The sequence below is a fragment of the Amblyomma mixtum genome, unplaced genomic scaffold (genome assembly GCF_055824585.1).
Source record: "Amblyomma mixtum isolate Tamu unplaced genomic scaffold, ASM5582458v1 scaffold_13, whole genome shotgun sequence".
NCBI classification, from domain to species: Eukaryota; Metazoa; Arthropoda; class Arachnida; order Ixodida; family Ixodidae; genus Amblyomma; species Amblyomma mixtum.
The window spans coordinates 1,269,898-1,294,952 of record NW_028317662.1 but is presented as its reverse complement, the minus strand read 5'-3'; the positions used below and the strand labels follow the sequence as shown (position 1 = coordinate 1,294,952).

At 46.1% G+C, this 25,055-nt stretch overlaps 1 protein-coding gene and 1 pseudogene across 1 annotated transcript; one reads left to right on the top strand and one right to left on the bottom strand.

Moving 5' to 3' along the window:
- The first annotated feature begins 1,821 nt into the window (after window positions 1–1,821).
- Window positions 1,822–6,347, top strand: LOC149324856 (kunitz-like toxin PcKuz1). Its single transcript, XM_089565220.1, has 3 exons — window positions 1,822–1,891; window positions 5,038–5,067; window positions 6,187–6,347. The coding sequence occupies exons 1-3, from the start codon at window positions 1,822–1,824 to the stop codon at window positions 6,345–6,347; spliced, it is 261 nt and encodes an 86-aa protein (XP_089421346.1).
- A 13,415-nt stretch (window positions 6,348–19,762) lies between these two features.
- Window positions 19,763–23,706, bottom strand: LOC149324855 (uncharacterized; annotated as a pseudogene).
- Window positions 23,707–25,055: the final 1,349 nt, after the last annotated feature.

Genomic DNA, 25,055 nt, shown 5'->3' with positions numbered 1-25,055 from the left:
TCCGTCGAATCGCGGCCGCGGAATCGAATATTGCATTTCTTGTTTTCCGACGTCAGTGCAGTGCTGAGAGAGACAATGGAGGGCAAGGCTTCTTAGTGATTCAAAGAAAGAATAAACAAAGATAAAAAGCACGAGGAGGGGCGATGCTTTTAGACGCGGCGTAGAGTGGAAATGGAAGGAAATAAGGGGCGACAGTGAAGAATATTGCTCTTCTCGAAGAAAGGCAACAGGGCCGAGAATAAAGATTAGGAGCAATGCCTGCTGACTGCTGCTTCTTAGTTACAAGCTTAGAGGCTACGGTATGCTCTCTGATATGTGGTGGGTGGGAATGCCGCACTCTTGTTCCTGGATTAAAAGGTCTCTATTGCCTGTTCGAATGTCTTATGCCTGCCACATTTATGCCATCTACATCTGAAGTTGGTCCACTCAGCACGCTGTTAAGCTAAGTACTGCTCATGTTCTGACGCATAAACTTTCCCTACCAACGCTGACTGCGAAGTGCATAGAGGACGCATCTTTAAGTTTGTCTCCACTTCATAAGCAAGACCTGCTTTCGTGTGCTTAGCCCTCCGAACCCCACAGACTAGGGTAGTCGGCCATAAGATCGCCTAATGGTTTAGATACTGTAACTTCTCCACCTCTAAAAACGGTACTAGTCCGATCAGCCAGCAGAGTGCCTATCCATCTCTAGGACAATGAAGTTGATTAGGAAAAGTTGTTCGTTTCTGTGCTCTTTTCGATTGTTGATACTACTTCTCTTATTGCTCCATGCTTCCCTTGACTCTTTTTCCATTGTGTTCCTGTTACTTTCTTGCTTGCCTGCTGCCATGCCTAATGTTCCTGTTACTTGCTTGCTTGCTTGCCTGTTGCCCATGCCTAGTGCCAGCCTTGAGTTCCTTACTTCTGGAATGGGGAATCAACATCAACTTTGATCAGAAAAATGAACCTGGAAGTCAGGTGGCAGCTCATCGCAGTCCCCATTATTACTTGACGAGCTACTCGACACATGGCAGCAGGTGTTCATTGCAAACCCTGTGTCCCACCTTGAGCCTGGGCGCCATGCTGTGAACTTGACGTGTGCCTGTGTAAGCCGCAATATGTACCGGGCTGTAGTTGATTTATGTTTTGACAACAATAAACGCTATCATTGCTCTCGCGCGTCAACCTCAGACACCTCACCCAAGCATTATCTTCACATCATCTCCGAATTTTGTAGTCACCGTATCTACGTCCGGCACCAGCAAAGCAGCGCTATTAGGCGCTGCGTGGTTCTCTTGAATCCCACAGAGGAAAGGCTGGAGCAGCGAAACATGGCCGAGGAGCGGCCACGTTATCAACGACAGTATCGTAACCTTCCATTGGCTCTTAGTTCAAAGCCCTTGGGCAACAGTCTATGTTCGTTCTATTTACAGTTCATGTGCCCCCACGTTGACCTCATCGAGGCTGAAATGGCTTAAACACAGTAATATCACCTATGTTACTGAAATATTCCTTTACATCTACCAGGTGAAGAGTTAGGGCTTTGACATTGAAGCAGTGCTCACTTTCCTCTAAAGTTATTACCCCACGTGCTATGTTGCTGTTGAATTTGACATTTTGCTCGGGGTTGAAAGAACTACTGGCTACATCTCTCTGTATGTTTGGTACTAGAAGTACCCGGCCGCACGTGGGAAAACAGAGCGGAGGTATACCACCCATAAAGAAACGTTTTGATTTTATTCGTTTATTCGTTTATTTTATTCTTGCTTTTTCGAGGACGCTCGTTCAGTGTATAAAAGATGAAGCTTTTCGCCAGGGTTTTCAATTCTTGCAGCAGAAGCCATGAACGCCGTATTCTCTTCAGTCATCGTGGCAGTTTTCCTCGCTGCCCTTGCAAGTTGCCAAGACTGTGGTAAGACTTTATTTCCATGGATTGTATTTGGTCCGCATTTAAGAAGAGATGGACATTGCAGGCGAAAAATCTTGTAAATTATCAGCACTGTGAAACTTTTTCGAAAACTCATCATTCAAGTGCAATGTTTTTCTCTCATGGCCTCGATTTTATTTTCAGGCTGAATAATCCACAAAAGATGGACCGCTTGAAAAGCGGAACGTCCTACATCGCTCCTCAGTTGCGTTTTTTTGGTATGAATAGCAGTCAGGAAAGGTGCAACAATATTTAAAGACCAATGAAAAGCAACATGACTGAGAATATCAGAAAGACGCACCATAAATGTTACAGAAAACGAATTTGAGCTATTAATGAGCCTAGAATTCATTCCGCTCTGAATATCTCATATAACTATAATCCGGTAGAAATGGTTTTATTCCGGTTTAATGTCCCGAAGCAACTCAGGCTATGAGGGACGCCGTAGTGAAGGGCTCCGGAAATTTCGACCCTCTGAAGTTCTTTAACGTGCACTGACATCGCACATTAGACGGGCCTCTATAATTTCGCCTTCATCGAAATTCAGCTGCCGCGGCCGGGATCGAACCCGCGTCTTTAGGGTCAGCAGCCGAGCACCGTAACCACTAAGCCATCGCGGCGGGGCAATCCGATAGAAATAGCAAATATGCCATAATCGGTAATAAGTAAGGATTTGATCCCGTGGTTGTGATGTAATGGTGCTTAGTTTTCAGCTTCCTGTATTGCTTGTTTTTGTGCGTTCTATTGCTGAGTACGAAAACCATCCAAAATGAGAAATCGCCCACTTGCGAGTAGGTGAAGAAAATAAAGAACATAATGCGAAAACATAAAAATAAGCCGAGCTTAAATCCCACTCACGCGCGAAATCTGTATTTTTGAAGAGAAGATATAATTTTCAAGACAAATGCACCATAAAGCGTTTTCATGGTCGGGTGTCCCTTCGGAACGTTATACGTGTTCTACCACCTAGTTGAGGCTCCCGCTACCTAACCACATGGGCCATATTCGAGGGTTCACAAACAAAACACTTGTTCAACCATTTCGACGCTTCGAGTCTCGGCTCCGCGGCCTTCATTATCCAGAGTCTAGAAGAAGGACAAGCTTTGCTGAAAACGTCAAACCGAAATAAATCACTGCCTAAACCAAGCATTTGTCAACCTCACATATATATGTATGTATACATAATGATAAAATATGCAGACACACACTCTACAACATAAGAGGAGTTTACTGATGTTTCGACTGGATAGCACGCATCTTTATTGTTTCATACCAGTATTTGTAGGGGTTGGGAAGAGGCTGCTAAAATGCACCCGACGCAGTACCTGAAATCAAACCTTAAAGCAAAAAATACTGTAAATATTGTACGCGGGCTTTTTCAGCGCGGAATGAGTCATAACCGACAAGGATGTACAGCAGCCGCACTCTGGGCACACCACAAAACACTGGAAAGGATATCACGCACTGCAGAATGCACAAATAACACTTGCTATTCGAGTGCAGTTTATGGCAGGTTCACCATCCAGGGCACTTCAAACAGAGGCTGGTTTAGTTGCTGGCACCACAAATACGCTCTCCCCGTCACCCTCTAGTCGAGCAGCCTCTGAGATAGTAAGCATGGAGGCCGACACAGAACACGAAGCGGGGAGAAAACTTGTCAACATGCGTCCCAGCCTTGGGACTGCCTCATATCTCTTCAGTTAAATGTGTATCAATATCATTACGAGGACCATCGTGTTTTCTTCCGAACGGTGTTCCGAGGTGTTCATCTGTGTACCAAAGTTGAAAACCAAGCCTTAAAATTCTTCTCTTACTTCGACACCGTTACCTTATTCACCGCCTCATACGCTCTAAAGGATCACATTTCGTCACTTTGTTAGCCCTTCAGCAAATCTTCTCATGGGAACACTTTTTTACACCCCCCACCGTCACCACCGTATGCTCAGCGCCGACGCCTTTGCACTGCGGCGATGAAGAAGCGCCTTTGGCTTTCGTTTGCCGCTTTTCCTGTCCAGTTTCTTCTTTATAGCGCTACCGCTAATCCTCCATCCCCGTTCCTGCTCATTCCTTTATGTTTTTTTCTCCGTGTCTGCGTACTCCGTCCCTCCCTTGTGCTTTTCACCACGTTTTCTGCTCATAGGAAGTTTCCGTTTTACAGTTCTGTGCACGTCTGGATCATTTAAAAAAGCTAATCTGCGCCACTGTAGCAGCCTAACCCCCCCTCTCTGTCTCTCTCTCTCTCTCTCTATATATATATATATATATATAGCATAAATATATATATATATATGCATATATATATATATATATATATATATATATATATATATATATATATATATATATATATATATATATATATATAGCAAACAAGGGAAGGGGAATGAGGGGCTCGTTATAAACATGAAAGAAGCCAACAGCCACAGAAACCAAGGGGCAAAGGGGATTTTTTTTTTAAATTTCTTTGTTTATTTTGTGGTGTTGATCAATTTAGAACATTACTGAATATGTTATCGCTAAAGCTAATTGATTAGAAAAGCAGAAGAAAAAACAACCACACGCCGCCGGTGGGATCCGAACCCACGACCTCCGAACCTGTTTTCTGCTTTTCTAATAAATTAGCTTTAGCGATAACATATTCAGTAATGTTCTAAATTGATCAACACCACAAAATAAACAAAGAAATTAAAAAAAAAATCCCCTTTGCCTCTTGGTTTCTGTGGCTGTTGGCTTCTTTCATATATATATATATATATATATATATATATATATATATATACGCGTATATGCACACTAAAGCATAGTGTAGGATATGTGAAGCTCAAGTATGGACAGCAGACACATACAAGGCATCCCCGGACCACCGCAAGTCTCTTGGCGCAGCCATACCCGAGGAGTCCCAGAATACAGAACGCCAGTTTTGTGAAGTATGTGAATGATGCTCAGGTATTTAGGTAGATATGCGCTCCACCAACTCAGTAGTCTTTTTGCATTTGAAAATGTTTAAAAAATTTCCTGCTCTACAAAGTTTGCTCTACTTAGCTGATTGTGCGAGTTTTCATTTGTTTAGAAAAGAGTACAGCGCAAAGCTTGATCTAATTACAAAAAAAATTTTGAATTTCTTCTTTCAGAGGACCCTCCAAAATGCACCTATCCAGACGGTATGTGTTCGAGTTTTATATCTCTCTGCTATATGGTTTCTGATTTAGAATTCTCTCTAATTTCTCGAGCTAATCAATGTTGCTCAGGTCATACAGAATATCTGTGTGCAAAAGAAGAAGTACACCGGCACTTTGGGAGCATGTGTGTTGAGAGGAATGGGGAAGAAATTCTACCATTACTTCAACTATAGGGGTTGAAGAGGAAGCACAAACTCGCTTATCGAACGCAGAATGCTGAATAAGAAGCGTGGAATGCAGAAGGCGGCCACTCCTTGCACACAAGCATTACGTCCTGTGCAGAATTCATGATTAACAGTTTTCATGGAATGTTTTCAGCAAACAAACATGTCGGCACAATATCCTACTATTGCAACCTCGAATAATTGGTTGGTTGACAGGCTTGGGAGTTTAAGAGCCCGAAAAAATAAGGATGTACATATTATATAGTAAACAAATACTATACACACTACGTAGATTACTTTATACTGTACATTTTATGCGCCATTTAAAATTCTTGCCTGTTTCTAGTTACGTATTCAGGGAAGTTTGCAATATGCGATTTCATAACCGTATCATAGAATTGTTCATACACAATGCTCTCTCTGCGGAGATCTAGCTAACCACGGAAAACCGCAAAAAACTTTTGCGCACTTTAAGTTTTGCATCCAAATGTCCTTCATTGGTACTTGTCGCCGATTAAAAAGCAGGTTCTAATAAAAACAATCAAGCCAAAACAATGTTTAGGAAATGGGGGGTCTCCTTAGCTACATAAATTGTACAAAATATTTGATTGAAGAGCTAAATTGATCATTTCGAGCTGCCTTTAATTATGCACAAGAGCCTAATTAATCCTGCTGAAGTACTGAAACTGTGTAGCATTAGTGGGAAGTAACAGAGTGAATTAAAAACGACAAATCAAAAGGCAATTATAAATTTTTGACCAATAACATGATACCGCTACACAGAAGCAGTGGCACGCCACTGCAATAAGCAAGGACTCTGTTTCTTCAGGGCCTTACCATGGAAGATGTAGAGCGGGATTAGGAAAGAAATATGTGTGTGAGCGTTCATGACAAAATTGTGGAGTTATGCCGAGATCTTGGTGGCTCTTCCATGCAGGTTGCGAGGAACCTCAAAAAGTTGGACCATGCAAGGCGCTTGAGCCGAAGTACTATTTCAACTCTACGACCAGGAAATGCGAGCCCTTCAAATGGGGAGGATGCTGCCCAAACTGCAACAATTTCCAAGAGCAGGAGGAATGCGAAAAAAACTGCCTGTGAAAATAATAACATGCAGATCGCAGTCTGCTCTCTGGGATCCTCGTAGGCCAAAAACACAGACAGCATGAAGAAATAAAAGTTTCAAAAAAATGTTTACATTCAATGTTAGTTGCTGCGCGACATCCAAGTGCCACGCTGGTGACATATAAGGCGCAGTACCACACATCTGACTGTCATTCTACATGCGAGGTGGAGTGGAAATCTGCCAGTGACGAATGCCCTTCATTAAGAATTTTAAGGAAGGGGCGTCCATAACCTTACATGTCGACGATACAAAATATCCTTACCGAAAGGTGTATGCGGCCTATCATCTGTACTAATATGAAAACCACATCTTTCATTGTGGCCAGTCCGCTTTAGTACTGAGCAGTGCACCAGATGAAACACAGATGCTTTGACAGCGGTGCTGGTTAAGCACACATTCAACAGGAAACCTCCACGAATGGGCGTCCTCTCATTTTGAAAGCCTTTCATTCCAGTGAAGACCAGGGGAATTACAGTGTTGTCGCTATGTGAAACACAGCTCTCTGCTTGACCCTTTGTCTAGCTGCGATGTCATCTCTATATGTTTAACACGGCGGCGGACTACAGCTTAGAGTTAGGGTTCGGGTACTGCTTGACGAATTCGCGGACAAGTCGACACCCGTTCCACCAAGAGAAGAGTGCCGTCGGGCGTTAAATTTCGGTGATAAGAGAAAGTGGAAGGCTGGGTTCGGATACATTCTATACAACCTCAACAGCAAATGGGAGAGTCTCTTCGCCGCACTCGTTGCAATTTTTAGATGGCTCTCATTCCATACAGCCATTAGAGGAAGGGTGGCCCTTGCCATGTCCTGATAACTTTTGCTCGACGACACACCACCGAACTTATGGACACGGCGCCACGTGAAGATTGTCGGGACGCGCTCGCCGCCTGTTGTTCGCTGTCCTGCATTGCATCACAACTGTGGTTAGCTCCCCCGCAAGGCACCCGCCTCAGTTGTGTTACTTTAACTAATAGCGGAGGGCGCTCGCGTCGCAGCGACACCAGCGCCACGGATGGCGTTTTGCTGCGCGCGCGCGGGGGAGAGACTGCTCTCTTCTGCTCGGCATCGGGGAATTACGCGGACGTGTCACGCGCCGCTCCTCTCTTCGCCGCGGGCGCCTCGTGTCGGAACATGCTCCCGCCAGCTCTCTCGTCCCGCCTCGGAATTTTCCCCTTTGCCCTAGCGTGGGCGAATGTTCACTCGTAACCGTGCTGGTGAGTCGGCCATCCTCGATTCCTCAATGTATTTTGTTGTAGGAATAAATGCCTTGTTTGTGTCAGCCAGTGTGTCGTTCCTTTGTGCGCTCGGTAGAGCTCGCGACCACGGGATGGGGTCCGCGCGCGGTTTTGAACTGTGTCAGCCGCGGTTAAACGGGGAGAAGGTATTTATCTCCCCAGTTTAAACCCCACAAGATCCACCGGAAATGGACCCTTTTGTGCTCAAACGTCAAGGCGACCTTATTTAGGGGCTGCCGATGTTAGCTTTTTGAGGCCACTTTCTGGCAGCCGGCGTTTCCCGCGATCAAGCGAATGCGTTGGGTCGGCAGCTGATTGAGGGCGGTGTTTTTGAACAGATTACTCGCCGAAATCGGGCGGCCGCATCTGTTGGCTCCTGCTCTACATCGCCGTCGGGCACCGGGCGCGGAGCCCCGCCCCTAGTGAGAGCACGAGGATGCTTCACGTGACAAAATATTGCTTGCTGCAAGTGAGCGAGACATGACGCTGAGGAGCGGCGGCGAGGATGCGCGGGTTCGTGGGCACGAAGAATTTTTTGCGGAAGCAACCTCTACTCGAGTCACCGAGTCATTTCGCGCAGCGGACGCAAGGCCATACTGCGCATGCGCGAGGACGGCGCACAGCTGGCGAACGCCGCTGTCGCTGCGCGGGTGAGTCGCTGCCGCCGCGCTCGCCAGTTGCGCACGCGCAGTAGAAGCGCATAGCTAGCGTGCCGAGGCCGCCGCCGCGGCCGCGCGCTCTCAACTGACTCTCTCTCTCCTCGTTGCTTTCGCAATCCTCCAGGTTTAACCAGAGCTAAACCACTGCCACTGCCAAGCCAGCGCCAGCTATGAAGGTACTGAGAGCGGATCGCTGTTTTATTTTGTGCAGTCATATAGCGGCGGTCTGAGCTAAACTTGGTCTTTTAGAGCTTCGCGTTTGCACTTTGCACGGGATAAAAGTTAAGCGAATTTCTATCATGGGCGCTCAAGTAGCACCACTGTGAAGGAGTATATTTTCAATTCCGCGCGGTTGCTTGCAGAGCTTTTAAATAAAGCCACACACACGGTGCTTTGTTGAAAGTACGTCAGCCAACTCTTTTCCAAGGTAATGTTTATTATTCTAAATAAATGTTTTTCCCGTAGCCAACATTTAAATAGCCAGCAAGGTAGGTTAAGCTAATTAACCATCTATGCACAATGTAAAAAAAAATTGGACGGCACATTTACACTCCGCCTTAAGGTCATTCCCTATTATACGTCAACCGATACCTGTGAACCCCCATACGCTTCCTGGCGCGTGGTACAGCGGTTAAGCACTGTAGTTAAGCGCTGCACTGGAATGGCAGGTGCTTCAAACGGCGGGGCTAGTGTGGCCTTGGTTGCTTTTCCCAAGTGACCAATCACTAACCTAGCTGCCACCTGCTTGGAGGGCAGGTTGTTAGAACGTCGCAACGTCACGTGACCTAAGTGGCCTACCTGCTTTCAAGGTTGTTATTTGGGGACCAACTGCCCGACCCGTGCTTTTGATTTTTCACTCGCCACGCCAAAAAGCCCTTACGATAGGCCACCTCTTCATGCACCTTTTCATTGGCGCGTCTAGCGGTATTTTTGTGGTTCTTGGCAAGGGTGCCTGCTAAGATTATTTAGCCAAACGACTTGGAACACCACTCAAGAATACATGATGAAATATCTTAATGCCGCAAAATCCTGCCCATTTAGGTAGTAGCAGCTGCAGCAGCTGTGACATAGCTGTCTGCGGGGCCGCGGCACAAAGGTCGCAATGCGTGAAAGTCATGACTATCGCTGACATGGAACTTTAGGCTGTAAACGTGGGAGGTGTGCGAGATGCAGCACTGTCGTGCAGCGGAGTTTCGAGATAATGGTCGGATAATGGTTTTTCACATCAGATAATAGTTTTCACCTACTGCATACCGCTAATGAAACTCTCTGCAAATTGCTTGATTGGTCGAGCAAAAACTGTTTAAGAATAAATCCTAAAAAATCAAAAGCCATTCTGTTTACTTCAAAAAACAAACCAGTAAGTTTGATTGGCGGGCTCCGCTTGGGCAGCTCTACGATCGATATAGTCAAAGAGCACAAGGTTTTAGGAGTGGTACTATCGCACCGTATGACTTGGGATGCGCATATACAGCAACTGGTGAAAAAACTCTCTTCCGCTGTTGGCATAATACGTCGATCTCGAGATACTTTTGTAACTAACATTAAACTTCAAGTTTTTCACTCCGTCTTTCGGTCCCACATTAACTACTGCACGTTAATTTGGGCCACGACTACTAAAAAAAAACATAACTATACTACAAAGGCTCGAAAAGAAAGCTGTTCGTTGCATTGCTAATGTTTCATACTTTCACCACACTCATGACCTCTTTACTCAGTTCAAGTTGGTCAGTATACAACAGATTTACGATTACCGTCTACTATACCTGCTGTACTTGTCAAGTGTATCTTACCAGCAGTTCTTGAAGGAGCTGTGTACTCTTACTTTGCAAACTCGCACATATCGAACCAGAGCGTCTGATGAATGTGAGTGTGAGTGTGTGTTTGCCTTCTCATCGGGATCTCACGTGTAAAACGCTTTATGGTACTAATTTTTATTCGTTTGTTGCGTAGTTTTATTGTAGGGCACATTGTTCTTTTGTGGCATAGTTAAGTTGATGAATGAAGTCCGTGTATTCCATTACAATATTCACTTGCATTTTAACTATTGTACTCAGTAAGTAGGACCATGTATGTATTCTGTTCCACATTTCATTTGTATTTGAATTATTGAAGTGTATATGAAGTCGCTGCTGCCAAAATGGTTCCCTGACCTAGTCAAGCTGTCCTAACAGCTTTTTGTCACGGAAGCCATCAACATTTTATCAATGTTGAAAATAAATTTTTGATTTTGATTTGATTTGATTTGATTTGAAAGTACTTCTCCTAACGAACATCATGACAAGGTGATTACTGCATAACGACAGATATTTCTTATGAAAAAGAACTGATTCTGCCCATGAGAAAACAGAAACAGAGTAGCCATACAATGATCAGCCAGTCTTTCCTAAAGGATACTCGACAATGAACCATACTGCTAATATCAATCAGGAGATTTAGAAAGGCGCAGAATATAACCAACCCCTATATATAGCGTTCATTCATTACGCGAAAGCTTTTGACTCAGCGGAAACCTCAGCACTCATGCAGACATTGCGAAGTCTCGACGTAGAAGAGTCTTATGCCAAAAATAACGAATTTACTGCTCCCGTAATTATTAGTGAAGTTAGTAATGAAATTCCAATGAACAAGGGTGTCAGGCCATTCACTGCCTGTTTACGGAGTGTGTTCGGAGGCATGGATTGGAAACTGTTGCGGATAACAGATATTGGAAGGTACCTAAGCAATTTACGATTCACTAGTGATATTGCCTGCTAAGTCCCTTATGAGATGAGCTGCAAAACACGATCAATGATATCGACAGGCAGAGCACAACTGTAAATCTTAAAATTAAAATGCAGAAAACGAAACTAATGTTCAACAGTTTCGCAAGGGACAGCAGTTAACAAATGTTAGCGAGGTGCTGGAAGTGGTTAGGCAATACGTCTACTTAGCAGGTAGAGGCACTCAACCGGATCATGAGAGGGAAGTAACTAGGGGTGGAGCACACATGGCAGGTTTTCTCAGATCATGAGTGGTAGTTTACCAATATCCCTCAAGAGAAAAGTATACAACAGATGTACCTTGCCGGCACTCACCTATGGGACAAAAACGTGGAGCGCAACGAAACGAGTTCAGCTTAAGTTAAGAGCAGAGCAGCGCTACGGGAAGTAAAATTGTTGGTGTAACGTTAAGAGTTCGGAAGCGGTCGGAATGGATAAGGGAGCAAAAAGTGCTAATGATATCCTAGTCGAAATCGAAAGGAAGAAATGGACTTGGGCGGGGCATGTAATGCGAAGGCAGGATAACCGCTGGTCTATAAGGGTAACGGAGTGTATTCCAAGAGAAGGCAAGCGTAACAGGTTGTGGTAGAAAGTTAGGTGGAACGATGAGAGTAAGACGTTTGTGGGGATACGGTGATTCAGTTGGCTGAGGGCAGGGTTAATTGGAGAGACTTGAAAGAGGCCTTTGCCCTGGAGTGGGCGTAGTCATACTGATGATGATGGTGATGTTGTAGTTCAGGTAAGGCTCTCAGATAACAGCCTCGAAAAGAATACGAAGATGACAGGATACGGCGAGCCGCGTTGATCGGTGGATTGGGAGGGTGACGGGGTTCTGCAGTAACTGGAACAATTTCAGTGTCAAGAGGAGCGATTTGACAGCAACCAAGACGGGAGTCTGCCACCACAAAATGCCGGACGAGAGTCCATGGGTCGAGAAGGCCAGACTCAGAAATGACAGTGACCCAATGTTCCCTTTGACGGTAGCCATGGTATGGGCCAGTGCAACTTTGGGGGTCAGCAGAAGATCGGCAAGTGGTGCAAGTACGCTGCCCTCATTGCGCATAGACGGTGGGAGAAGCAGGGAAAGAAAGATGTGGCTTAGGATTGGAGAGAAACTTGGTTGGGAGAAAGGAATTGGGGCGAAGAGGACAAGAGTGCGGGGTCGGTGATTGGATGATCGAGGTGCTGCACCCTTTGCCAGCTATCAATAAGAAGTGATTGTTCTGGTAGTTTTGCGTGAATACCTATAGAAAGCATCACCATAAGCTACCACCACTCAGTTGCTTATAACAATTAAATATTAGAGTGAAAGCAGGCACAGCCGTGCATGCAATTGTTGAGAAGCCGCCAGTCCCACAGGAAAGACCTTTGCTTCTACCACTACAATAAGCAATTACAGAATGAATGAATTGTTTGATTAAATGGACCACGGAGTATCGTTTTCAAATTACCTTGTTATAAGCTGTCTGCTATGCTGTTAGGTCTCTTACGAATTAAAAAATGGTTGTCACTCCAGGCTTCAATGTGTAGCGTGATATTCAGTAACTGCGCGAAAAAAACACACGACAGAGGAAGGGGCACACGCACCAGCGCATACACTTCCAACTTTTATTCGAAAGGTTATAAATCTTTTTATACCCTCTACCCCCACCACCTAGCAAAAGCACAAAAGAAAACCGAAAAAATTCTTAGCGTAGAATCTCCCATTCACTGCACGATATCATCCAGGCGCCGGAACATGGGCAGAGGCAAGGAAACAGCGAAAACATTCCACATTCCATCAACTGGTAAAAAAAGAGTTGGTTAGATGAAAATCAATAACAGCCACGAAGCTAAAACCAAAGTTAAAACAATGAAAGCGAAGATAATGCCAGCAAGAAACACTGTAAAACGGTGAGGGTGCAACCATAAATACCGAAGATAAAACCCATGACGTGAAAGAAACAACGAGAACAAGAGTAAAGACGAAATGGTGGGCGCAGGGCTAAAAATGACGGTGTGAATCTGTGCCTTCTAAAAATGAGATTTTATTATCATAAAGCGGAATGGACGGTGTGCTCGCACATTCTTTGCGAAAGAGTACATGACAAAGTGCGAGCACGCCGTGAATCCTACTTGAACACACTCTCGTGATGTGCATTGGACATCCCCTTCATCTTCAACTTCCATCCTCGGCGTGAATATATGAGTTCACCATAATCTCGGTCGATACTAAACCGGAGTGTATGAACGTTGCCATGCTTTTCGAGGACAATGGAAAACATAACCATTAGTCAACCAGGCTAAGCGAACGCTTGCGCAGGTCTACTGTGTTTATGTACTGAAAACCATACCAATTATTTTACGATTCTTTAGAGTATTTCGCCCATTGTGCGTTTTCATTGGACAGTTATTTATATAGTGTTCCTGTTAATATCCTTCTTTGTCTGTTGCCCACCTCTAGTGTTTTGATTGCTTGTCCGTACCGATCCTTATGTTTCGTATGTTAGCCAAAGCGAACACACAGCACGCGCAGCAAGGCAATGCCGCCACTGACGAGAATGTTCATCTTCGTCTTTACAATACATAAAAAGGAACTCAGCAGCCACCAAAACCGAGGAACAAAGGGATATGTTTCTATTTTTTCTTGGTGGTGTTAATCGATAGCAGATTAATAGCGTAATTATTTTATCACGTAATGATAAATTATTAGAAAACAAAAGAAAAAATTGCTGAGGCTCAGCTTGGCTAAGCCTGGGGAATGCGAAGCATATTAGTGGCTTGGCTTGGTAATACATAGCTTTCCTTGGTTGAATACTTGGTCATTTTAATACAACCACTAGAAGCCTTCGTCGTGGGGGAAGACAACGGCATGGCTACAGCGGAACGCCGACTAACCCCGAGACTCGCGTTGGGTGAGCGCCTAGATTGCCAGGGAAGCCGCGTCTGCCTGCCCGGTGGAGCGAGCGTTTCACCTACACCGAGCGTGAACGCGCGTTCGAAATGCGCGGGAATGCGCGGGTGTGACGGCTAGGGGTCCCACGGCGATGGCGCGAGGTGGAGGCCGGCTCTCTCATCCGATGTCACGTGGTGTGACGTCACGGTGTCACGTGGCGTGACGGCCAGGGGTCCCACGGCGACGGCGCGAGGTGGAGGCCGGCTCTCTCATCCGATGTCACCTGGTGTGACGTCACGGTGTCACGTGGTGTGACGTCACGGTGTCACGTGGGGGTCCCACGGCGACGGCGTGAGTGGTAGCTCTAGCAATATGCTTCGCATAAAAAAAACGAGCACATGCCGCTGGTGGGATCCGAAGTCGTGACCTTCAAATTTTCCGTTTCGCGCTACAACAACTAAGCTAAGGCGACCGCTGTGCAATCTTCTGCTTTCGAGGATATTCCCATTGCCTGCAACCTGCCCGTGACAGTGTTCATCATTGCACCCTTGGACCATAGCAGGGGCCATAGTACGCGGTATGCAGTAACTTAGCGAGGGCTTCGGTTCTGGCAGTCTTGATGCCTTAAGTAGCATAAGAGGGTCCTCGCTAAGCTGGTGCCGTTACGTTCGATGATGTTCTAAGTCACACTCCGGACAATATAGGATGTACTACACTCGCCGTGTATGGAGGAGGGTGGAACTTGGGAAGACCCTCAAGGTTAGTTACAGGCAACATAGATACCCTCCAAAGCAGATGGAAAAGCCGTCACCGTAACTGAGTTCGGAGAATACCGCACGTGGAATTGGAACGTTATGGGTTCGGATCCCACTACTGGAATGTTTGTTTTTTCTCCTGTGTTCTAGTCAATTATCTTGAATGTTTAGTTAATTACAATCTCCCATTGATTCACATCACAAAAATGGAAACATTCCTGTGTGCTGCCAGATGTGAGTGGCGGTTGGCTTTTTTCACAGAAGTAAGGCTTGGGTTTCTTGTATGTGACTAGCGTATTTAATACGAAAAATTGTTTACCCTTCATAATTTGGCAGCGTAAGCTGAGTAGTTGAATAAAATTTATATTGTTTACGCATACTGCAAGCTGCACAATTTCAATGATATTATTACGCAGGATTCGTGAATGTTACGAATTGTAAGCATGTATGTAACAATTTACATTAAGCCACCCTTCTAAAATACCGCGTCAGCGGTGTTTGCAGCAGTCCCAGGGACTGACTGTTAGTGGTTCTGTCTACCTCATCCGCGAGCACCGGCCACTCGTCGATTCGACCAGTGCATGCACCTTTTATATGGAGCCCTCGACCCCTCCGCCCCACATGCACTCGTCATTGGCACGTCGTTTCCGCTTTCTATCGCGAGCGCGGCGAATAGTAGCAGTATCGTGTGTTGTAGCTTCATCAATGCTGGACGACCATAGGCATGCTTCGCGTAATCCTGTGGTAATCCTGTGGGACCCTGTGGGATCGACAATCCTGTGGCATCGACAAAGACTACCTGCTACTGTCCGCACGTCCGAGTACAATGGCGCAGCAGTCGTCACTTCCTGTCGCTGTCTCAGCTCCTCACTATGTTTGCAGCCGCTAAGTATTAGTCAAGAAAACCGTAGAAACCGCTATCGCTATTAAAGCCTAATTTTATGTCAAGAAGTCAAGGCTTTCTAGTGCCAATAAGAAATGGCTTGGTTTGGTTTATGGGGTTTAGCGTCCCAAAGCGACTCAGGCTATGAGAGACGCTGTAGTGAAGGGCTGCGAAAATTTTGACCACCTGGGGTTCTTTAACGTGGACTGACATGGCACAGTACACGGGCCACTAGAATTTCGCTTCCAGCGAAATTCGACCGCCGCGGCCGGTAACAAACCCGCGTCTTTCGGGTCAGCAGCCCAGCGCCATAACCGCTGAGCCAATGTGGCGGCTCCATAACAAATGAAGATAACAAAAACTTGCAAATGAAAATATAAAAAACAGGCCCGTAACAATTTCTTTTTAAAAATGTCGCTTTTATTTATCTTCTTCTTTGACAACACTTAACCACGGATCATGTTCTGCGCAAAAGAACACTGCATGCACACTCTGCGATGTTGTTACGCAGAGTTGAAAACAGTCCTGAGCCCAGTGCGAAAGAAACACATAACACTGATATTTTAGTCACGAGGCTGCTTTCAATCAATCAATCAATCAATCAATCAATCAATCAATCAATCAATCAATCAATCAATCAATCAATCAATCAATCAATCAATCAATCAATCAATCAATCAGTTTATTCTGCACTGCAAAGACATTTTACAGATTCAAACCTGCCGAAGCCTCACTGGGCTTGTATGGCAGCGCCTGGCAGGTAGCGGCAAGTCGCGTGCGACGCTTTACAAAATAAGATTAGCAGAAAGCAACAGAAATATAGCAAGAGCAAAAAAACGTTCAAAGACATCACACTTCACAGTTAACAGGAAAAAACGCTGAATACACTAAACCACATCAACAACAATTGTATATCAGGCAATGTAGGAGATGAAAGTCCAGGAATATGACCATGAAAGGAACGACGAGACAAAACAGGCGATAAATTATAATATAAATTATAATGAACAACAAAGTAAATTTACAATTTGAAATAATCGCTTCCACCAGTGCATAGTTGAGGGATTCATACATGAAACCACAGATCACATGGGAACGCAGGTCTTTATTTTCTGCAACATAACCGTCACCGTGCAGCTCACATCTAACGTGCAGAGCAGTCGCAAGGTAATTTTTCTACCAGTGAGGCCGTTAATGGCTGCATGTAGAGGCCATCTATTGTGCTTCATACTGTTTACAGAAATTTGTTATTCTGTTACAGCCTTGTTATTCTGTTTGTTGACCGTTTCTTTCGCATTTTGGAGCTAAACCATCGTGAAGCTACCGCTTCTCAGTGGGTTTAGCCAAAGCTAAAGCGAGGTTAACTATTTTAAACTGTCTCGTTGTTTAACTAATGAACACACTTCTAACGTGAAGCAATGCCTTTTATTGTTGAAGATTCTTGGTGACAGCTACGATTAAACTGTGGTTGTCGGTAAAGATTTTTGTCTTGGTGGCAATCTTCGAAACATTAAGCGAGGCTTAGATTGGTTCTCTCTGTAAGACGAGATCCCTCATTATTTTTATTTCTTGATAGGTTGCCCCAACCTAATGTATGTATGACGAGATAAAAGTAAGTACTACATTGAGTTGTATGCTTTAGATCAAACTGGGTTAGTTTTAGGCTAAAACGCTTATTTAGCTTCGATGGGGCCAGACAAGGGCAAGTGCCCGTTGTATCTAGAGCCTAGACACCCTTGTTCAGTACTGGACTCCATGGCTCTGACTGCAAGGATAATCCACAGCTGCTATTTATGCGCGCCTGGACGCATGGCGTCACGGCCTAGCACGTGAAAAGCCCATGTGGACTTCGTGCGTAGGCGCACTGCCGCTCAGGCGCCTAACACGTGAACACTACTTGTGGAATTCGTGCTAAGGCGCGCCTCTGCTTCAGCCCTGACGGCTCGGCCTAGCACGTGAACACGATATGTGCACTTCGTGCCAGGCGCGCAGCTGCTACTTTAGTTATGTACTGGTTTAGGAGGGCGTGACGTCATGGCCTAGCCCGTGAACACCGCATATTTGGTTTGGTTTGGTTTATTGGGGTTTAACGTCCGAAACCGACTCAGGCTATGAGGGACGCCGTAGTGAAGGGCTCTGGAAATTTCGACAACCTGGGGTTCTTTAACATGCACTGACATCGAGCAGTACACGGGCCTCTAGAATATTGCCTCCCGCGTTTTTCGGGCGAGCAGCCGGGCGCCGTAACCACTGAGCCACCGAGATGGGGCTGAACACCGCATGCAGAGTAATACCTCTGTCAAACGGGCACTTGCGACGACCGTTAACACATACGGCAGTTGAACGCCGTAACGGCCGTGGGAACGGAACGGTGGTGGCTGCGCTCACACGGCACTTTACATGTTCGGTCGGTTCACTTCTGTTTCGGCGATTTATCACGTGACACTTGAACTTTTTACCTCGCCAACTCAAAAAAATTTTCTCTCTCTAATTATTTTCTGCGCTACATGCTGTACAGTGTGTTTTTCTATCTATTTGCTAGAGCTGCTGGCAAAACAAGCGGAGAAGCTTATTTAGCCGATCCAGTCCGATTTATGGCGTTGCAAAATGGCTGCGTTTGTTGTGGTACTACAGTACTGCTTATGGTGGTGTCAATGTGGTGGAGCGCCCCATTTCACGTTCCATCGCTTGTACTAACCGCAGCACCACTGTGCATTTCTTTTTTTCTTTCGTATCGCGAATGACCGTGTGCGCGATTCAGCAGGTGCTGTGTTGAACGTGGTGCGACTTCGCGACGCGAACCCCAGAAGAGCCGTGGAATGGCGCTTAGCCGGCCGCTTCATGAATGCGACCGTAATTGTCCACCCGATTTGCTTCCCCTGGTTGCGCACTACGAGGCCTTGTCAGCAAAAAGGGCTGAACTGCCAGCTGTACGCGTTCAGAAAGCGTCTGTCAAGAAGAAGCGGTGGGCCGCAGAGAGGCGGTGTCGCAGCCTCGCTGCGCTCGCTGGGGCGATGTATGCCAGGCAAAGGAGTGTGTGGACGCTTTCCAGACCACCGTCTTGGTACAACACCACCGTGCCGACGTTGTCGAATGAAGAATTTAAGGCCAACTTTCGCGTGACCCGTTCCACATTTGCATACATCGTGAGCTCGTGTCGCTCACTAGCACGGGAGGATACGAACATGCGAGCTTGCACACCCCTACACCAGCGCGTCGCCCTCTCTCTGTACAGACTCGCCACATCGGCAGAGGAAAGGACTGTGGCGTATCTTTTCGGCGTGGGCAGGCCATCCGTGAACCTGATCTTCCGCGAGTTTTCTGACGTTGTCGTAGATGTTCTCGAGCACCAGGTTGTGCGGTTTCCGTCACTGAACAGTGTTAGAAATCACGTGCGACAGTTCGAAGCCTGCACAGGCTTTCCGCAGGGCTTTGGCGCGATGGACGGTTGCCATATAAAAGTCTCGTCACCCAAAGAAAACGCGCAGGACTATTACAACTACAGGGGCTGGTACAGCATAATTTTGCTTGCTGTTGTAGACCACAACTACAAGTTGTGGTCTAGTAGACCACAACTACAAGTTCATGTTTGTTAATGTAGGGTCTCCACGTCGCAATCATGACGCAGCAGTGTACAGAGGCTCGATACTACCGGACCTAGTAGGAAGTTATCTCTTCACCCTAACAACTTAAATATTGACGGAATGCCGATAGGAGTGGTCCTCCTCTGTGACCAGGCCTTTCCTTTGCAGCGTCACTTGATGAAGCCTTTCCCTCACGTGAGTGCAAGCAACCCTACAGTGCAAACGTTCAATTACACTCTCTCAAAAGCGAGGCGTGTTGTTGAGAATGCCTTTGGGAGATTGAAGTCTAGATTCAGGGTCTTGAAGTTGATTGAGTATCATATTAAAAATGTCAACAGCATTGTGCGAGCTTGTTGCATCCTCCACAATGTATGGGAACACATGCGTGATCAGTGCGACACACAGTGGAGTGCTGAAGCAGCAGCCGGGGAGCTTCCGCATACTGTTTGTGTGAGCAACGCAGTGAGCTCGTCAGGTGAAAGTGCCCGACGTGCTTTGGCGAAGCACATTTGTTCATTGAAGCCATGACTACTTTGAAAAGCTTTGTTTTATGCATCCAATTGTGAACAATGAACAGAACGTGAAAGACTCGGCAAGTTTGTGGCAATTTTTGGAACACGTGTGCACACTGGTCTTTTATTCACCGTTCTCTGGACAGTGAGGCTGACGCTCCTGCCGGCCTTCAAAGTACTGGCGAATAACGCTCACCATTTCGCGGTGAATGTCATTCGCCTCCTCCTGGAGACTGACCGTCTTTTTGGCCAACTTATATTCTTTTTTGGGCATCCTTCTGGCACGGTTTTTTTGCCTTTCCAGCAGCAGCACAACCTTCTCCATTGATGATGTCGGCTGTCGCCTTTTCCGTGTGTGGCCTTGCTCGGCTGAGGTAGCAGGTGGTGATGCCTGGCTCGTCGATGCCTCGTTGGTCGAGGCCAGACTGGTCAACTCCTCGTTGGTCGAGGCCTCGACATTTGTGATGTCTAGGCTGCTCGGCGCTTCTGAGGGTGGCTGTGAGGCAATAATCTCAGCACCCTCTGGCAGCCGTTCCACCATGTCCAGCTTAAGAAGAAGAACGGAAAGTTACCGAATGTTGCTTCTAATTGATTATTACTGCGTTGCATGATGAGTGGAAGTGGTACACATAACGTGCAGAAAGATTTCAACATACCAGAATTTTATGCAATAGCTGCCGTTTTCTCTAAAACAGTTTTGGTACACCCTAAAGCACACAGCCTACCCTGGTACCCTTTTGTAACATAACCATCCTTACCTATCTCGCCCTATTTTTTAATTTACTTAAGAAAAACCAGCCAAAAAGACAGGGACAAAGGAGAGACGAGGCACACACAACGACTGGACTATCAACTGTGCTTTATTGAAAAAACAGCCAGTCTCCAAGAAAACCCAACAGAGCATGCGCAACTCAACGGCACCGCAAAACCAGCCCAAAAAATCAAGAAACGCGATCTCCTAAGATAGTCAAACTGCGGTGTCAACGGGACAAGTAACCTAATTCTTTCTGCATCAACGTGATAGAAGCCGTGCTAACACAGTTATCTCCATGATTGCTAATGTGAAATGCTTCGAGGATTTCCCGCTCAACCTTATCCTTGCCTCTACCGAGAAAGGTAACATTGGAAAACAACGGGTAGCACCCGCAATCGCGGCAATGGCGAGGCAAGTTTGCTCCGTCAGCCGGAGTCAGAGAGTTATGGTGCTCTCGTAGCCTTTCATTTATACACCGGCCAGTTTGACCGATGTAAACTTTTTCGCATGTCAGCGGTATCTTATAAACCACCCGTGTCGCACAAGGAACATAGCAGTTTTGATGCCGCGTCGAACAAACAGGTGGTCTAGTTCTGCCACGCGCGACACGTGAACAAAGGCTTGAAAGTTTGCAAGGAGCAGAAAAGACAACATTGACACCTTGTCTTGCAGCAACTTTTTTGATATTGTGGGAAGCCCCATGCACATAAGGCATCACCTCAAATTTTCTTCTTTCAGCCCTAGTAGGGTCAGCCACCTTTTCGTCACGGCTCTTAATTCTTTGCAGCAACGACTCTGCCACAGCATTCAAAAGCGGTTTTGGGAAACCGGCCTCTTGCAAACGCTTTCCGGTTTCCCAAAACCGCTTTTGAATGCTGTGGCAGAGTCGTTGCTGCAAAGAATTAAGAGCCGTGACGAAAAGGTGGCTGACCCTACTAGGGCTGAAAGAAGAAAATTTGAGGTGATGCCTTATGTGCATGGGGCTTCCCACAATATCAAAAAAGTTGCTGCAAGACAAGGTGTCAATGTTGTCTTTTCTGCTCCTTGCAAACTTTCAAGCCTTTGTTCACGTGTCGCGCGTGGCAGAACTAGACCACCTGTTTGTTCGACGCGGCATCAAAACTGCTATGTTCCTTGTGCGACACGGGTGGTTTATAAGATACCGCTGACATGCGAAAAAGTTTACATCGGTCAAACTGGCCGGTGTATAAATGAAAGGCTACGAGAGCACCATAACTCTCTGACTCCGGCTGACGGAGCAAACTTGCCTCGCCATTGCCGCGATTGCGGGTGCTACCCGTTGTTTTCCAATGTTACCTTTCTCGGTAGAGGCAAGGATAAGGTTGAGCGGGAAATCCTCGAAGCATTTCACATTAGCAATCATGGAGATAACTGTGTTAGCACGGCTTCTATCACGTTGATGCAGAAAGAATTAGGTTACTTGTCCCGTTGACACCGCAGTTTGACTATCTTAGGAGATCGCGTTTCTTGATTTTTTGGGCTGGTTTTGCGGTGCCGTTGAGTTGCGCATGCTCTGTTGGGTTTTCTTGGAGACTGGCTGTTTTTTCAATAAAGCACAGTTGATAGTCCAGTCGTTGTGTGTGCCTCGTCTCTCCTTTGTCCCTGTCTTTTTGGCTGGTTTTTCTTAAGTATAATGTACCAACTAACCCAGATTTCAACTCTTCTGCATCTATTTTTTAACTCCAAGAAAAGTAATAAGTATTGTGCCATCCAGTATGTCGGAAATGTTAGGGAATGATTTCGATGCTACATAGACTGTGACGCTTATTAAAGTTATCTGTGCATTTTTAGTACTCTTGAACACAACAATTACTTATGCTCATGCCATGTGTTTCAGTAACATGAAATTCTCTGAACTTTGCTGCCATCCGTCTCCGGCGACAAACTTGGCCAGAAAAATAAACAATTTCGGATTGTCAGTCCATTTCAAGTGTTTACATGCAACCAAAATAAACAAATGTTGCACCTGAAAGCTCTCCTGTACCAGGCTTCTATCATTCAGAGGAAGGTTTCCAAGGAAGGCGTGAAGCCGCTTGTAAAATGGGCACTGAGTTGTAGCCGACCCAGTGCCAGCAGTGCTTTCCTTTCTGAAATAAAAGCAAAGTACAGCTAAGAGTCACTTCTTTATGTCGTAAGCAATGAACAAGAATTTTTTTTTCAGCACAAGTACAAGCTGCCAAGAACAATGAACCTCCTTATGCTGTAAGTTAAAACAGCAGGCAAAGAGGTAAGAAACAAGGACAACGCTGTTGAATTACGATGCGAGCTCAATAGGTTTCGACCAAAATCAGCTGATAGTGAAGATACAAGTTATTAGCCTATAGACAATATCAAGACATAAGTTTGGGAGAATGTAGAACGTGTTGTTGGCCTATTTGGTTCAATACTTCAGACATGGCAGTTGCACGAAACACAAACACACACAATACAGGGTACGGGACGAGCGAAAACTTACAACTGATTTTATTCAAAGGACACAGCACGTATTTAAAGGAAAAAGGAGGAAAGAATGCACTTTGAGCATGAGCAGCGCAAGGATACATCATGTGGCAATCAGTGACACACCAAGGCCTAAACTTAGATCATCTTACCGAGAAAGGCTACCTCATTATTGAATAGTACAATCGAAGAATCACTTATCCATGCATCTCCTCTTTTCATTATGAAGTAAGCTTCCATAACTTTTCTCGTGCGATTGAATCGCGTCTCTTGCCCGGAACTCTTATCTCATCAAGCCGTGGCCGACAGTCACTCCAGGACAGGCAATGCTTTGCCAAATTAGATCCCTCCCACGTTGTTAGCGATAACCTATGTTCCCGTGCGCGATCGTTCAAGCAGCGTCTAGTCTGGCCTACGTACGTTTTTCTTTCTGATCGAACAGACTTCTCGGCGCAAATACGTTCTGTAAGGCTACGCTGGCCATGCCTAGATTACGGCAAACGGCTACATATTATAACCAATTGTACTACGCTAAGCAGTGAACGCTATTCCTGCATTGCTGCATGAACATTACAATCAGCCCGAAGCGTAGAGAAAGTCACGTTCGAGCTCATGTCAAGCAAAATTCGGCGTTGCCTATGGCATTGAAACACACGTCCGGCCCTGCGGGGCGCCAGATTTCATTGAACATGCCTGGCAAGGCGCTATGTCGGCTGAAAAATCACTAATAAATTCATAGTAACTTACTTGTGAGCCTGGGCCAAGTTCTCCATCTTGTGCTTTATTTGCTTGACAGTCACGCATACAGCGTGCCCACATTCTTCACTTGCGAGCTAATTGAAGAGTGCCGTCATTCTTGAGTACACGGGTGCGTTGTATTTTTGCGCTCGCAGTTTGGCCAGGTGGTCCTGCCACAAGTTAATCAGTAAATGCCTCAGTGACGCGTTGCACGCAAAGCGTTTTTGCACCGGCGCGCTTGCCTGCAGCGGGGACGCGTTGCTGCTGGGGGCTGTCATCTTGCCTACTTCCCGACGAAAGGGACGGAAACGGCGGCGGAACGGAGACCGTCGAGCTCCGTTGATGTCAATCACCTTTGGATTTCCAACGGCGCTGGCGCTGCCGTGTAACTCCGCCTAACGGCCGTTACGGCCAACTGCCGTTTTCCTTAACGCCCTTTAAAGTGCCCGTGTAACAGGGGTATTATTCCTAGGCGCGCCAACGCTCCTTCTCTTATAGACTTGGTTAAAGATGACGTAACGTACGCCCTGTCACGGAAACGCCGCGTTTAGGCTCCTCGGCGAGCCCAAGGTCAATTACGTGACCGGATTGTGGTAGACCTTGACGCGTCCTCGATTTGACCTCGACTTGACCTTGAAATGACCTTGACAATTGACCTTGTCCCCTTGACCTGTCCAACTGATTGGTATGACTATTGATCATTCACCGGTTCTCCGAACTTATAAATTGCAGGTTTGACCTTGGCTGAGCCTTGAAGGTGATCGGCGACGCACGGCGGTCTTATCTCGGGACCTCTAGTAGTGAAGCTACTGCTTAAATGCAAGTGCCGTAGTGGAGGCCTCTGGAATGATTTCCACCACGTGGAGATCTTCAACGTGCACTGACATCTCACTTGCACACATGTGCCTGGGGCGTTTTGTCTCCGTCGAAACGCGGCAGCGGAATCGAATATTGCATTTCTTGTTTTCCGACGTTCAGTGCAGTGCTGAGAGAGACAATAGAGGGCAAGGCTTCTTATTGATTCAAAGAAAGAATAAACAAAGATAAAAAGCGCGAGGAGGGGCGATGCTTTTAGACTCGGCGTAGAGTGAAAACGGAAGGAAATAAGGGGCAACAGTAGAAGAATATTGCTCTTCTCGAGGAAAGGCAAGAGGGCCGAGAATAAAGATTAGAACCAATGCCTGCTGACTGCTGCTTCTTAGTTACAAGCTTAGAGGCTACGGTATGCTCTCTGATATGTGGTGGGTGGGAATGCCGCACTCTTCTTCCGGGGTTAAAAGGTCTCTATTGCCTGTTCGAATGTCTTATGCCTGCCACATTTATGCCATCTACATCTGAGGTTGGTCCACTGAGCACGCTGTTCAGCCAAGTACGGCTCATGTTCTGACGCATAAACTTTCCCTGCCAACGCTGACTGCGAAGTGCATAGAGGACGCATCTTTAAGTTTGTCTCCACTTCATAAAC

Coding starts and splice junctions, on each gene's coding strand:
- LOC149324856 (XM_089565220.1), top strand. CDS start 1,822: ATGAACGCCGTATTCTCTTCAGTCATCGTGGCAGTTTTCCTCGCTGCC. Junction 1,892..5,037: donor TGCAAGTTGCCAAGACTGTG/GTAAGACTTTAT, acceptor TTCTTCTTTCAG/AGGACCCTCCAAAATGCACC. Junction 5,068..6,186: donor AAAATGCACCTATCCAGACG/GTATGTGTTCGA, acceptor TCTTCCATGCAG/GTTGCGAGGAACCTCAAAAA.